The sequence below is a fragment of the Desmodus rotundus genome, chromosome 10 (assembly GCF_022682495.2).
Source record: "Desmodus rotundus isolate HL8 chromosome 10, HLdesRot8A.1, whole genome shotgun sequence".
NCBI lineage: Eukaryota > Metazoa > Chordata > Mammalia > Chiroptera > Phyllostomidae > Desmodus > Desmodus rotundus.
The window spans coordinates 100,384,577-100,400,973 of record NC_071396.1 but is presented as its reverse complement, the minus strand read 5'-3'; the positions used below and the strand labels follow the sequence as shown (position 1 = coordinate 100,400,973).

The following is a 16,397-nucleotide window of genomic DNA, read 5'->3' as shown; positions in this document are numbered from 1 at the left end:
TGAATTAGGTAGCACTTCCCTAGCAATAGGAGTATATGCAAACAATATTGAGTGAACGCAATGAATTAATTTAACCTAATTGTTACAGTAGATAAATATTATCCAGTATTTCAATTTTCATCTATCCACCAGAAGAACAATCATCACTGAATAAATGTGATTTTTAATCAGGATCAAGTCTGCATCATTGGTTTGTTTCTAGATTTCTTTTTTCCTTAGGAAATACTTACCCTGCTTTAGTTATAGACATTATCTGTCTTTTGGGGTAAAGATTTTACAAAGTCACATCAGATCTGTGCGTCTTAAAGTTTCTAATAACTGAAAAGGACGAGAGGCTGGGATCTCAGTCGTTTTCTTCCAGGATGAGTCAGCAACCCCTGTGCCAGTTCACCTCCCTCAGTGGCACGCCTTTTGTGATTTTTGCCAGCCGTCATCTTGTCTGCTTCTCCCATTCCCCTGGCCCCTGCTGGAAGAGTCCCAGCACCTAGTAGGTCATCCCTGAAGCATTATCGTGGCTGCCAACCCTCTCATAACCACACCCTGCTTCCCAAGGTGGTAGAATGGGCTTCCTACAACTGAGATCATTGCAGGCCCTCTGTAGAAGTTGGGTTTTCAATGGTCAGTTCCTGGAGATGCTGGGACTTCCCTCATTTGTTTGCCCAGTAGGATCATGGCCTGCCGTGTCCCCTGCCACTCCACTCCCCTTCCTGAATCCCTGCACTTTTTTTACCCTGCTGGGATCAGGTGGGTGATACAGTGAAAGCAAAGAGTCTCCTTGTCTTGCTCTTAAATCTGGGACCAGCACCAGCTCCAATCAGACCCCTAGCACCCTTTCTTAACCCTTCGTTAACCTCCCAACAGAAGACTCAGTGAGACCCATCTTACCCACGCCAGAGGAAGGAAAAAGAGGAAGATGAGGAAGGGAAGGAAACTTTCCCCCGCCCTCACGGAAGGCTTCCCAGTGTATGACCCTGACACATATCAGAGCTATTTCTCCAAGAATTCTGGGGCGGGGTTAGAATCATGGCAGAAAAAGGGAAGGACCCGCTGGAAATAAATTGATGAGGTGGCAGAATCAAATGCTTCTCTTAATAATTATAAGCAGAACTTTTGTACCTAGTGCTTTTTAGAAAACTATTGTTAAGACATAGCAAAAATAGACCTTATCTGGTCACTCAGTGAAAATGTGTCCCGAGCTTGTTCTGTGCAAGGACCTGTGCTATGTATACACTAGTGACAGACATGGGAAGAGTTGCACAAGGAGCCTACCCTTGGGATTTAGGGTTCCCGGTGACATGAAATCCCATGCTGCAGAGCTCCAGTGACATGAATGACACTGATAACACAGACATCAGTCATGACAATTTGAGCTTCTGAATGAGGAGCCCTGTAAGACCATATAATGCTGTGTAACCCAGGAGTCAAAGAAATTGCTTTCTCCTTAGGAGGAGTTATTTCCTATGCTGTGTGTTGCAAATGGAGATGATGTCTTGGCTTCCTGGTGGTAAGATATGCTCTTGGTGATTTTTTTCCTGCTTGTAGGCATGCTTGCCTATTCTCCTTCAGGACAGACAGCAGGCCTTTCCAAAAGGGCTAGATGAGCAGCAGAGGTGCAGCCTGTGGTTACAAAATGGAATAATCTTAATGAGCAATTGATTGACAACAGTGAATAGTTAGAACCCGCCTATTCCATCAGTTATAACTATTTTAGTAGTTCCTCTTAGAAATATGTAAAGAAATATATTCTTGGATTGATAGTACATTATATTTCAGATCATATATAGCACTGTCAAAAAACAGCAGGAGCTAAAATAATAAATACCAATACTAATGCCTGACTTAATGTAATAGGAACACCAAACTTAACAAGTCATAAGTTACAAAGTTTGTGTGACTAGATTAGCTCTTTATAACAACTCCATAATGTCAATAAAATGATACTGATTTTACAGATGGAGAAACTGTGGTTCCAAGAAATTCAGAGGTTTGTTTAGAGCTGTGGTTCTCAATCAGGGTGACTTTGCTCTCCAGGGAACACTTTTTGGTTGCTACAATTTAGTTGGGGGGAGCAGGGAGGAAGGAGACTGTTACTGGCATTTTATGGGTAGAGACTAGGGAGGCTACTGAACTTGCTACAACACACAGGCCAGCCTTTCACATGAGAGAATATCCAGACCAAAATACGAATGGTACTAAGGTTGAGAAAACCTGTCTAGGATCACACAATTGGTAAGATCTGCATCGAGATTTATTATTCTTAATCCAGTCTTTTTTTCTGTTATCTAAAAGTGGAAGTTTTTTTCTATCTTGAACTGAATAGGGAAGTACATTTGATTACATTCTACATTATGTTCACGTTTGCTTGCCTTATTCCTGAGCTCCTGGGAAGGGTGGGAAGTACACCTTTAATCGACAAGGAAATTTTGTTATGGTATGAAATCACTGCTGGGGACAATGGAAAAGCTTGTGCCATAACTTCTGCCTCTCCCTCCTTGGCCTACCTTTCCAACTTTATGGAACTCTATATCTGCAATTATATTTTTTTAAATAAAAATTCACTGTGTTTTTCCAATTCTAACACTGGTAGAGAACATGTAGAACCATGCAGGAGAGATGGAAGGCAGGAGTAAATGATTGATTAACATGTGTGTGAGTTCTCAATTATCGATGGTAATGGCCCATGGATATAATGTAGATTTGCCAAAGCCACTGATAATCCAAAAGGCATTTTTATTGAGATTTGGAATACAAAAACATTTTTTAAAGGAGAGTCATCTATCTAATAATTACTTTAATTTTGAGGTAAGCTACTATAGCAGTTATTTTTAATTCCCTAAATACACATCACTGTGAGGTAGGAAAGGCATCCAAGAATGTGCTAGTCAGCAGACATTGCCAACAAAGATTAAAAACTGGAACGGTAAAGGAATGACTGAAAAAGCTGCGGTAAAGGCTCAGCATAGAGGGACGGGAGAGTTGAAGCCATGCACCCCGGAGACAGACAGCCTGGGTCCCGTCCGGCTCTGCATACCTCCTAGCTTTGTGATCATGAGCTAGTTACTTAACTTCTCTGCGCCTCAGTTTACTCAACTGTAAAATGGGAGTGTGCCTAGTACCGACCTCATAGGGTAGTCCTGACAACTAAATGTATTTTAAAATGTGTCTGGCACATAATAAGGTGATAATGCTATATATTTTCTATATTACACAGGTGTTCATGCAAATAGATGAACTTACGTACAGTGATGTGAAAACATGACGTGAAATACTGTTAAGTGAAAATAGAAAAGGAAAGACATTTAGAGAGCAAAAATTATAGCACTGACTCATTTATATTTAAAAACCTGCAATGACTAGATAGTATGTAAATTAAAAGTTGCATGGTGAGGAAGCACTTGACCTTTTCTTTTCATGTAGAGGAGACTATTATCTATCTATTTCTTGATTCAGAATTAGGTGGGCATGGAAGGCCGCTTTGAAGCAGATTCTCTTTCACTTTTCTCAGTAATGGACTGTAAAACCAACAGGCCTATTTGGCACTGCAGGAAAGGTATAGAAGAAACCTTTAAGTTCTATCTAAGGTTACTTCTCCCAAGAGGCCTGGGTAATCTCAGCAGGTCACCTGGGAAAAGGAATTCAGTGGCCCCCCGAAAGGACAGAGATCTTACTAGTGTCTTCCTTTCTCAGAGTAACATGGTTGGGACCTCTGTCTGTTGTGCTGGCATGACCACGTCTGAGGTCTGTCAGCAGGAATATGCACCAGTGGTCCCAAAGAGGAACATTTCCTAAGGGAAGAAGAGCCCGGTGGTTGGCAAAGCCTAGAATGTGACCTAAGAGAACATGTGGATGGCCACTTCTGATCCAAGTGTAGCTAGGTCAGAAGTCCACTTGGGCCAGCTTCTTTGTCCCAAAGTCACACATGTGAGTGTGGAAAAAGGTGGGTAATATTGGAACCCATGTGTAAGGCAGGACTGTGGTTGCTTTAGGGATCCTGCCAGTAAGGACATCACTGTGGCTGTGGATGACACTGTAAGATTGCACAGGACCAGCTATCATGGTGATGCCAGGGAAGTGAAGAAACCCCAGCAGGAAAGAGTTTGGCTTGGGAGTTCTCTCTCCTCCTGATGTTTGGAGGCAAAATGAGTAAGTACCCAGAGTAGGAAGACAATCTGGAAAAGTGGTACATACTGGACGTGTCAAAAGACATGTAGGTATAAATGTGAATGTTGGTTAGGTGTAGACCTATTAATCAATGACAGATGAATGGATCATTAGAAAGATAGAGAGACAGGTCAAAATATTTTGACCCCAAGAAGTGGTTTGATTTTACCATGCATTTAAAACTCTAGCAGTTGCAGAATAAATGCAACTATTTCATATATTCGTTCAAAACTCTGGACCTGTCTCTCTGTGTGTCCATGTACATGCAACTCAAAGTATGGTTTTAGGACTGACAAGATTAATGTCATTTATCATCCGTCTGCTTGCAAAGTCAAGTGTCCAGTGGCATGTTGGTAAATGTTTAACATTTAGCTTTCCACTGGTTAGGTGTGAGATGGGAGGGGAATTCTGATTTTTAGCATTTGCTGATTGCAATGCTATAAATGCTCCCACCTGGCTGATTTCAAGCTATCCATATGATATCACAGAACGTGGAGCTGGGGAGCACGTGCACAATTGCCTCACCTGAGCCAGAGCAAGCTGACTCCAACACAGCATTGCAGGGTCCCTGTCCCTCCCCAGACTGGCTGAATCAGAACCTCTGGGATTGGAGCTGAGGAGTATGAGTTTTACCAAGCCTCCCAGGTTATTGTGATGCTCACGAAAGTTTTCGAAGTGCTGATGAATCATCATGGAGGTCAGCAGGTGCCTAGTTTTCTTGCAGAGGTGAAGTACAGTCAATGAGAACACTCAAATGAGCAACTTTGCTGAAGCCACAAATGACCCCATACAAAGGGAGTATTGATAGTGTACTGTGATCTGGAAATTCATTGGTGGAATGTACAGTTTTCAAGGTAAATAGACAAAGATTCCAAACAATATATATGAAGAGAAAGCAGTCACAGAAGCAGCTGAAATAGGGAGGAAATGAGAGTGGAAATTGTTAGTAGTACAATCCTAGAATACCTAAGGGGAATAGCACAGAAGTTCCTTGTGAGTTACCTGAGAAGTAAATATGAAATTAATCTTTATCAAATTCTATTGGTAGAACTATACAACCTAAATTCAATCTGTAAATGGCTAATACAATATATGATAAAATTTGTCACTAACTAAAAATAGGTTAAAGAATTTGGTCAGTAAAATTTTGATCTTCAAAATAAGCAGGGGAGAATTGAACTTGGGAGAAACAATGGCTATATTGTTTTACTTATTGTGAATATATAAATGTGTGGATACAGGCCATAAGCGGTGAGTGGCCTGTTGCAAATCAAATGGAATATTCACCAGCACTATTTACCAACAACGAAACCATGCTAAAATGGAACCTGAAGAGAAACTGATTTGAAAAAGTATAAAAGCTGTACTCTTCAGCATCAGTGGGAATCTTGAGGATACAGACACGTCCTTCATTCACTTATTTAACAAATAGTTACAGACTACCTAATATGTGCCAGGCACTGCATTAGGCGTGGGCACATAGGGTGAATGAGATTCATGTGGTCCCTGCATTCACTAGTCTACCCTCTGATGGTGAGACAGGCAATAAAAAGCAAATATATTAACAAAAATAGCTCCATTGGGAAAGGTAGAACAGAGGATATAAAGCTGACAATGACGCAGAGAATATTAAGATGGGTGCTTACTTTAGACAGAATGGTTAAGGTCTCCAGGAAGAGATGAGGTATAAGCTGAGAAGGATGACAAGGAGCCGCTGTGTGGACAGCCAGGAAAGGGTCAGGGGGCCAGCCAACGCCAAGGCCCTGAGGTGTGCAGAACATTTTGTGTATCGCAGCGGTGGACTTCTCTCACACACTCACGGACTGGATGCCTCTCCCTGTGTGCTTGCAGCTGCTTTTCTGACTCAGTGTTGCAGGACATGCAACACGTGAGTGTGGGGTCCTGGATGGCCTTGCCCTTTTGATCTATCAACCTAAAAACATCTTCCCAACCTGTATCTTGTTCATTCTGACTTTGCCTTTCAGTCAAGACTGCCCTTGACATTTATGCCATTCTCATTCCTTTGCCTACGTTTTTGCTTCAGGTCTTGAGAGATTAGCTGCTGACACAAGGTGGACACTCAAAAATTATTTGCTGAATTTGTGAATGAATTTCATTAGCTCATCCAAGATCTGATTTTTTTTTTTTTTTTTTTTTTTAGTGCTTTTGCCTGCTTATTTATTTTAAGATGGTCCGGACTGGGGGAGAGCAGATTGAATGAAGTCTGAAGGAGAGTGGGATGGCATTCTGCACGGGCACTCAGTCAGTGGAGGGCTACTTCTGGCTCTGTAACTCCTTCATGATGCGGCCTTAGAAAACTCATCCCATTTGAGCCTTGACAGTTTCAAGTGAAATGAGAGGTTTGGTCCAAGTAGCCTTCAGTGTCTGCTCTTTCCCATGACTCATTGGGTTTCAATATTTGCCACTCCTTCCACACTCCTATGAAAGAAATCTTATCTTTAGGCATCAGCTCAGTTTATGTACTAAGGACGCCTTAGATTTGGTAGGAATTTGTCATTTTTGGAGTCCTTTTATTTCCACTAGCTCATTTGATTTTAACCAGTCACATAAAATATTGGAGACACATTAATTATCTTATATTTCACAAAATGTTAAACTTTCCCCATGCCATAATGCAGTGAAAAAGGGAATGATGCTTTTATATACTGTCCTGACTCTGTGTAGCGCATTTAATTGGATAGAATCTCAATCATGTGGTAGTGGAACAAACTTTTAACCCCTCGATTAGTGGTCACTACTTCACTGTGGGGTTTTTTTTTTCCCCTTAATATTAAGGACTGTTTTGAAATGCTGAAATTTAAAACATTTTTGTTGTGTTGTTGTTGTTAAACACTTCAGTTGTAAGGATCAGAGAAGTACTCAGGTTAGCTCAGTCCGGGAAGGGGTGTGCAGCAGGCGACAGCTGACTTACGGACAGGAGGCAAGGTGGTCCTGATAATAATTGAAAAAGTATCCCTAAGCATCCCTTCCTAGGACTAAATTGTCTGCTTTCCTGGGAACTTCCAAGACCATTCCTTTTTATCTGAAGAGCAGTGACCTCTGCTAACTCATGAGACTCATGATTTTTGTTTCCTCATAACCATAGTTCACACAGTGACTGGCTTCCCAACACCAGTTCTGGCCAGCTGGCTCCAGCGTGTCAGGTCCATCACTCACTATAGACTACTGTGAGTGTCTTCCTTGTTTCGTCCCTGTGGTTCCATCAGCTGGGGCTGGTGGGGTGGGGACTCATGTGGCACCCACATCAATGTCTACCTCTGTATCTGGATTTGCGTACAGGTTCCTAAGGAAGGGTGTCTATAGATGAAGCAAGCACCTCAACATATATCTACTACATTTTCCTTTTTATCTAAGTTTCATAGGATTCTAGGGTGATTCCAATCTTCATAAGTATACCTATCCTTCTGATAGTTCCGGGAAAAAAAAATCCAAATTTGCTCCTTTAAAATAGGAGGGGTGGTTTCATGGTCTTCTGACTGTAGGGTGCAGTTAAAAAAACAAAGCACTAAATTGGGTGCATGTAGGTCCCAGACCTGATCCTATCATTGATTTCTCAACAGGTCATTTATTTCCCCTTGAAATTCAGGGGAAGGTAGATGGGATTTTAAAATCTAGAAAGTAGAAGGGATTTTATAGGATTATCTAATCTAGCCTCTGCATTTTACTGTAAAAGACACCCAGCATCAAGCCCTAGGCCACAGAGATGATTAAAGAGGTAGAACCAGTGGACTATTTCTCCTGAACAAACATTTGTGGTCTTTTTTATTAGATCATCTCAGTAGAGCCTATAGAGGCTTACTCTGACAATCAGAGATAATGTTTGTGATTGATAGATAATGCAGCATGAAGTAGTGTCCCAATGTAAAAATATTATTTTAAGATGAGAGGATGGAATGGAAACAGAAGACAGAAATCTTCCTGGTGTGTGGACAGGAAACAAACTATAAATGCCCCTCATTCTTGTTCTCTAAAAACTTACATATAAAACAAAAGATCTTGAAAATTAATCTGAACTCTATTGTTGCCACAAAACTGTACCAGACAATGGAGATTAGGACATTCCTGCTGCAAGATGGTATAGGGATGTGGGTGAACGTTGACTCTGATCATAGAGGGCCTGGATTCAAAGATGGGATCCATGAATAAAGTTGTGTAATTTCGATAAGTTTTTTACCATTTAATAAAATGTGTTGGGTCAAGCTACTCAACATTATGTCAACAAAAGGTCCCTAATCTGGGGTGCAGAAAGAGAAGAAACTTTATTCAAATGAACAATTTGCAAATTGGGAAAGGCAACTTCTAGAGGAACAGGAAAGTGCACTCCATGGAGACAAACAGGAGTCCAATTTGTAGAAAGTCCTCACCTCAGTCCCTGATTGGTCTATTTTTTAAGCAAAATGAGGAATCCAAAATTGCAAAGTTTGATTGGTCTGAACAGCACTGTCCTTACTGGTCAGAATAGCACATTCTGATTGGTTGTTATGGAGCTGCTCTGATTGGTCAGTAAAGATACAAAGAAGGCAGAAAGGTATGGTTCTGATTGGATAGGGCATGTGTCAGCCCACAGGATACCAGGAGCCCCTTTATAAGGTGGGCTCAGGCTGTAGGAACACAGTGCTGGAAGGAAGGTAGCGGTTCAAGTTACGGCTTTCCTAGAGGTGCAGAGTGTGTGAGAGGCCCGTGTTGGCAACTGCTGCTACAGATTTGGGGCCAAATTAACTGTAAGGAGTGCTTCTGGGCAGGTATAGTCTTTCTCAAGGTTCATAGTTACTTGCTTTGTATTTCTATATGTAAATTACAGTAGTAACACATACTCCATAGAGTCATTCTGAAGATTGAAACAGCCAATATTTGTGAAATTCTTACAACAGTGTTTGGAGCATTTTTAAACCACTGCGTGTTACCAAGCAATATTATTACTTGCTTTTCACTGCGGGGAGGACTAAAATCTATGCTTCTGGAAGAGAGAAACTGCCATCTGAAATCCCATGGGTTAGATTAGAGCTATCCATTGTTTTAGCAAGGAATTATAGCGAAAGGAAAGATTTTAATGGTGGCTCCATCTTTAGTGGTATTCTTTCAATTCTTACGAAATTCTTAAAATGGACATTGTTATTTGCATTTGACAGGATAGCAAACGGGCGAGCGAGAGATGGTAGTCGCTGGGTGAGAACTGGAAGTTGACTTAGTAGCGAGCGGTTCATGGTCCACATTCAATTTGAGTCCACAAGGCAATAAATGAAGGTCTTTCCCAAGTGGTGACTTCCCAGACCTGCCAAGTTCTCACTTTAACAGCGGCCTAGAAAAAAGATGGTGTGTAGACGGTGGAGCAGGAGAGGGGGCACGCCCTCTTCCAGACCGAGAGCTACAGCTTAGCCCAGGGGACTTGGTCCAGGACGCTACAGCCTCCCCATGAGGTCAGATTTCACTCAGCAAGAAAACCTGGGCGCCACGCTCCGTGGATGAGGCCGGCTCAGCACATGCTGAGACCCCTCCCTCGGGGTGAGCCCGGGAGCCGGCTCCCTGGTGGCAGTCTGTGTTTAATTCGCTAATTTAGACACTATGCTCTTGAGTACACCCAGTCAAGCAATGGGAACAAGAAGTGCGCAGGAGCACGGGGCCTGCTAACAGCCCCGGCACCCGGAGCCTTTGCATTTTAGCCCCACGTGCGACGTCTGCGACATCCGCCCCGAGTCCCAGAGGAGGCGTGGCCGACCCGAGCAGCCATCTTGAGCGCCTCTCTAGGCGTGTGTTTACCACTCTATGGTCCTCCCCCCACCTCTGCTCCGGCCCCGCCCCTCCCTAGTCATTGTCTGGCGGAGCAGCCGCGGCCGCAGCGCCTTCTCTTTATAAGCCCGCAGTGCCCGGATGTGAATGGATTACAATGTATCTTTCAGGGAAACCTATTATTATCAATGTGACTCCACGGGGGAGTCAATGGTGATGATGATGGTGAGGAGGAGGATGATGAGACACCTCTAAACTTGGAACAAGTTTAAGACTTTATAAGAGGAGAAGAAAAAAGCCCACCACCAAGATTTGAGGAAAAATTATAACTGTCCTGTATTGATTTTTTTATAAACAATAAGAAAAAGTTGTTGGATTTTTTTTTAATGATTTCCTTTTTGGGGGAGGGAATTTTGTTGCAATTTTATGGTGGAAAATGCACAAACCAGAGCCAGGTGCATAATCTTGTATTCTGTGGATATCCCTGGAGCAGAACTGAGTACCAGTTAAAATACTTTTTTGGGGGATTACACATGTGAGATACTTAAGTACTTGCAGAAGATTTTTGTTTCTCTTTTTAAAGTCACTTTCCTTGGAATATTGTGAGCATATTTGTGGCCATTTAAGGTAACGTTACAATTTGCTGTCAGAGTAAAATGTTTGTGATTGAATTTAACTTTTTAAAATGTCGATCCCAATGTTTATTACAACAAAAGGAACAACCTATTAAATAACTCTCAATGGGAAAAAGTGTGTGCATGTTGTATATGTACTCGCACATATAGCAGTAGCAGGGTTTGTAGATTGTGTATTTTAACACACGTTAAACTCGCGTATGTTGCATATACTGGTAAAGCACGCCTGTTACTATGAAACGATAGAATTATGAAGTTTAGTTTTTATCCTAAAAAGTGAAGTAAAAAAGTATGTTTGAAGAGCATGCAGGGCCTGTACTGGTGAATGTTGAATTAAACTTACAGTGCTGGCGAACGGGACTTAGCGTGCCTAGTAACTCAAGAGTAAAAACAAAACAACATCCACCCTCAAAAATTGCCCCTTTTTTTTTTTGGCGAAGTTTGCAGCTATACTATTCTGTGACTTAGAAGGGAGGGGAAAGAAAATAGGCAGTTAAGGTTTCGCCCCCCAACACAGAACTACCGAAATGAAAATCTCCCCAGCAAAATGTGGCTTGATTTGTATCTGGAAAAGGAAAATATCGTTCCTCTTGGCAAAGTCTTTTTGCATCACGTGTATTTGCAGCCTAGCAGAAACTTGCTCTGCAGTGTGTGGATGTGTGAGTGAGAGGCACCAAGGAGTCAGAGAGAGAAAGAAGTGAGGGATGTAAACTCGAATAAATTTCCAAGTGCCTCCGATGGTCGAAACGGGCAGAAACTGAACTGCTCAGGCTTCAGATTGTAACTGACGATCTGAGGGAAAATGAGGTGCTCGGTGAATTTTCGTTTGTATTTTTTTTTTCTTTTTGTGAGGCGGGGGAGGTGTTGAGATTTTTTCATGGGGGGGCGCATCCCTGCGAGCCCGACCCGAGTGAGCCGCGTCTCCACGCCGGAGCCCCCCCACCCATTTCTTTGCTGAACTTGCAATTCCGTGCGCCTCGGCGTGTTCCCCCTCCCCCCTTCGCTCGTCCCCTCCCCTCCCCGGAGAAGAGAGTTGGTGTTAAGAGTCAGGGATCTTGGCTGTGTGTCTGCGGATCTGTAGTGGCGGCGGCGGCGGCGGGGAAGGAGCAGGAGCGGGTGCAGGAGGAGGCGGTGGTGGCGGTGGAGGCAGTGGTTAGACATGAACGCCGCCTCGGCGCCGGCGCTGCACGGAGAGCCCCTTCTCGCGCGCGGGCGGTAGGTACTGGAGCCGGCGGGGCTCGGCGCGGGGCTCGGCGCGGGGCTCGGCTCGGCGGCCCCGCATGCGGTTCGGAGCCTTCCGTGCCTCCGGCTCCCGGCTCCCGGCGCTCCCAGAAGAGACACCCCTTCCCCTCCCGCGCCTCTTCCCTCCCCTTCATTTCGTCCCCCCCCAACCCCCTCCCCAGCCGTGCCACTTGGAGGGACCGGTGACTTTGCCAAGGGCCTGACTTTAATTTTTACAATCCTTTCTTTCACAAATTAGGGCGCTGGACAATTACGGGACCGACCCTCCACTCTTCTCCCCCCACCCCTTTCTCCGACCCTGTCACCCCTCCCCCTTTGGACGTGTTTTCACTCCAGAGACGCTCATCTTTAATTTCTTTATAGCTACTTTGAAATGCAGAGGGGAGTGGTGTGTGTGAGTGTGTGCCTGTGTGTGAGTGTGTGTGAGGGGGTGGGATGCAGGGTGGGGGTAAAGTTGAGACCGGATCATTCTCTGTAGTTTCTCTTTTCTCTGTGATCCATTCATTTCTCGCTCTACCTCCTGTTGCATAAAATGATGCGCTGAAGAGCGGCTTTTTTTTTTTCTTTCCTGGATTTGGTTTTATAGTGGATGTTACCAGTTTTGATCGTCTCTTTGGAAATATAGTATCGATACCGCTTTTTTTTTTTTTTTTTTGCTATTGCTGCCTATTCCATCTTTAAAAAAACAAAACAAAACAAAACAACTCTCCCATCCCTCCCTCCTTTCCACCTTAATCTCACCCGCCCTGTATCCCCCCTCCCCCCCTCACTCCCCCAGTCTCCAAAAATCCGATTGTGTTTTCTCCAAGGATTGGGACTGGATTTTCTGATTGCGGTTATTTCCATGTTTCTAGGTTTGTGTGATTTTGCTAAAATGCATCACCAACAGCGAATGGCTGCCTTAGGGACGGACAAAGAGCTGAGTGATTTACTGGATTTCAGTGCGGTAAGAAAGAACGGTGGAAACTAACAACAGCTGTGAAAACAAAACAAAACAAAACAACCCCCCCCCAAACACTTAGCTAGAAACCAATAGTAATCTAAAGGAGAGAAATAATTTTTAATTGGCTGAATCCTTGGTAAAATGAAGATGTTTTTGATAAGTTTTAACTACAATTTCTGGGTGTGATGGATGGTTCAGGGCTTTTTTTCAGAGTCTAATAACTTGCCTTGAATTCTGTACCCACAGATCCCCCAAAATAATTGAACCTTACCCCAACAGAAAGGAAAAGCAGACACCCGTAAAATGACAAACCACCCCTAAAACTTGGCCTTATCTGAACATTGAGAGTATTAATACTTTGCGCACTACTCATTTTATTTATTTATTTTCTAGAAATGGAAAAGAAAATAGAAGACCCACTTGTCTCTTAAAGTTTTAAACTGATGATGCTTCGGATTAGTAGGACCTCCAGTTACCCAGTTACCTCATTTCCTGGGATTCTGAATACTCATATGTATATAATGAGCATATAGTCCTCAGAACTCTATACTGTTTTTGTAAATGTTACGAGATTAGTACAAAGAAGAACTTACACACTTGTGGAGTTTTACAGCTGTACTTGGTCCTTCTCCATCCCTTTGCTTCCCTTTTCCAAACCAAGTCTCAAACATGTCAGGGGGATTAATTGGTTTTTAATGTCAGATGAGTTTGGTGTAAGATGCATTTGCAAAGCAAAATAAAAAGAATCCACTAAACGCATACATAAATTCCAAACTGCCTTCTAAGTGGGGCTTTTCATGTCGCTGCTGCTGCTGCTGCTGCTGCTGCTGCTCTGCTAGACCTTTTGGAGAAATGGCTTTCGGAAGTTTTGTCAGGAAATGTAGCTGTAGGCAGCTTTGTAGCCCCCTTTCTGCTTGCTGCACTTTCTCCATTCGTTCCTTTGCTTTTTGCAGGCTCTGACCCAGGGAAGGTGCGCAGTATCCACTAGATACGTGGAAGAAGAGGGAAACCAATTAGGGTCGATTGAAATAAATGCTGGAGAGAGAGGGAGTGAAAGAGAGTGAGAGTGAGAGAGAGAGAGAGAGAGAGAGAGAGAGAGAGAGAGAGAGGGACTTGCTTCAAATTGCTCTCATGTTAGAGACGAAATGAGAATTTAGTGCAGGTGGCACTTTTATTTTTATTTGGGTTCCCATGTAACAGGCAAATCCTATACAGGATGGAAATGGACATTGCCACGTTTATGGCCAAGGTTTTTAGTATAAAACAAACAACTTTTTCTTCTCCTTTGTAAAACTAGTGTTTTCTAGAGAGGCTGCTGCCCTCCACACTGAATCTTGATAACGTGGGGGCTGTGTTTGTTCAAATGTGGTGGTGCTGGCAATCTCATGAACCTGAGGGAAGGAGAGGAGTGGTAACGGGGGAGGAGAAGGGTGATTGCTGCTTTCGTGCCTGTTTTAGGTCTAAGTTGGATGGTGATGTATTTTATTGAAATGAGCCCTTAGCATAACTCTAAGTTCTGTGGTGAGAGTATGGAAGGTCTTTGACGAACTCTGAAGGCGCAGATGTCTTCTTTTCAACAGTAATATTTCTTTGTTTCTTTTAGATGTTTTCACCTCCTGTGAGCAGTGGGAAAAATGGACCAACTTCTTTGGCGAGTGGACATTTTACTGGCTCAAGTATGTAAATTCTTTTCTTAGTGTGTAGTTAAATGTTCTTAGCTGTTTATTCACTCATTGTATATTTTTGGCTCTGTTGAAGTGTTCTGAAAAAGTCATTGAAATGTTAGCCTGTAATGATATGGTTATTTCATTATCCATCAGTGGTATAACTTACACAAAAGAGGCAACTTTTGCAAAATTAAAATTAGGCCTTTTTTTAAAACCAAGGAAACTGTCTTAGAATTCCTTCACTTAATTTAAAAGCAATTTTCTAATACAGTTGTAACCACACATGTGAAGATAAGGCCAATGTTAAAATGAGGGAAATAAATGAATGTTTCCTATTTGAAAATAGAGGGAGAAATCTAACTTTCATAAAAAGGGAAAATCGCTTGTAAATAATATCAGTTTTATTAGGTACTATGTATAATTAACCCCTTTAAAGAAATGAGTCCTTCATTTTGCAGATGAATGCTGCCTAGTAAACCATAGCTGAAATAGAGAGCCTCTTGCTAATCTGAGAGCCAAATATGAATTCAATTATTCTTATAATATCTTTTCTGAGGCTTTAGCTGTTTCTTTCCCCTATGTGTTTATGTGTGCAATGAATTTTTTGCTATATTTAAAGTTGCAAATTGGTAAGAACTTCACATTTTCTAGATAAAAGGTCTTTGGGTGATGCTTTAAAAAGACGTTAGCGCTATTCACAAAGGAAGCTGGTGGAAACTGGGTGCGCGGTGATGATCTGGCATCTGAGGAAGAGCTTTAATAGGGGACTCTCTGAAGGTCTTTTATTAAAAGTGAAAACTGAAAACACATTTGTTTAAAATGCATTTGTTATTTTGTCTCCTGAATTTCATATCAGAAGGAGGCATGCATTGTTGCCTGCCATTCTTTAGGTTCAAGGCTTAACTCCATTTATGCTGGTTAAACAGCTGCAGTATTTTAGTTCTAGCAGTGGTACATGACAGTACATTAGACGGTGCCATTCGGAAGTCAGACTGGGAAATGTTGACATTTTAGCTGTGACATGCTAGTGGCATTGTCTGTTAACTATTGAATATAATTTCACATCTCTTAACTATCACACCAATGCGAAATCTGTTCCCTTTGTGATTTGTGTACTTAGTATGTTTCTATAAAATGAATGGCTTCTAAAAGTTGCTCATTTCCAAATAAGTTACTTCTTCTGGCTGACCCCCATAAGTCTAAGGGAATTTTAGTCTCCGTAGCTTGACTTACAAAATATAAGGTATGCCTCCTATAGTTATATTTTATCTTTTGTTTTTGTTAGTTCACTTTTACTAAAGTACTATTGACCATATGTTTGTTTTATTGCCCTGGACCCTGTTATATTTTCCATTTAGGGACTTAATTTTTTTGTGTATTATTATTATTATATCTTGGAAATTTCTGTATTTTATTTTTTATACAACTTTGAAGATGAATACAAGTATCTTTTTTAGGCAAATTAATTTTTCATGTTAGACAGTATCCAAACAGTAACTAACTTTATCTCTGACAATAATGTTCTTCATGATTTTACTTAAGAAAATGTATATTTAGTTTAAATCTACAAGTAGATTATGTCAGAAAGGTACAGAGATAAAGTGCCTTCAAAATCAGTGCAAAATACTCTTTTGCACTTTGTAAAAACTGACACATTTGGAGTGACTTAAGTATGCCAGTTTAGCTATGGCTTATAAAGTGAGGTGATTTAGAAGCATGAAATTGTGTTACATTTAAAAAGACAACTGTGTGTCTGGTCCCTTTTATATGTTCACATTTAGATAGAGTCCTTGCTAGGATGTTTAAGTGTTCACAGGGAGTACAGGCTGCATAAGTATGAATATGTATTAATATTGTGCATTTTGGTAAGTGATCACGTATGGAAACTTACACAGTTCTTAAGACAACTCTGTGTGTGTGTTTATGTGTATACACACATAACATATACGTACACACGAACCTAGACAGAGACTTCATTCTGAGTGAGGTGTTACGATATAT

General features: G+C 41.9%; 1 protein-coding gene across 13 annotated transcripts in view; it reads left to right on the top strand.

Moving 5' to 3' along the window:
• Positions 1-10,044: 10,044 nt before the first annotated feature.
• Positions 10,045-16,397, top strand: part of TCF4 (transcription factor 4) — a 336,085-nt gene continuing 329,732 nt past the window's right edge. For 4 of the 13 annotated variants that reach the window (XM_053912221.2, XM_053912222.2, XM_053912219.2 and 1 more), the window contains exons 1-3: positions 11,592-11,759; positions 12,641-12,732; positions 14,333-14,405. In XM_053912221.2, the coding sequence (XP_053768196.1) occupies positions 12,661-12,732; positions 14,333-14,405 (145 nt within the window). In that variant the 5' untranslated portion in view covers positions 11,592-11,759; positions 12,641-12,660. Of the gene's footprint in view, positions 10,537-11,213; positions 11,352-11,591; positions 11,760-12,640; positions 12,733-14,332; positions 14,406-16,397 lie in introns of those variants that run through there. The other 9 variants (XM_053912226.2, XM_053912218.2, XM_053912217.2 and 6 more) reach the window with 6 other exon arrangements.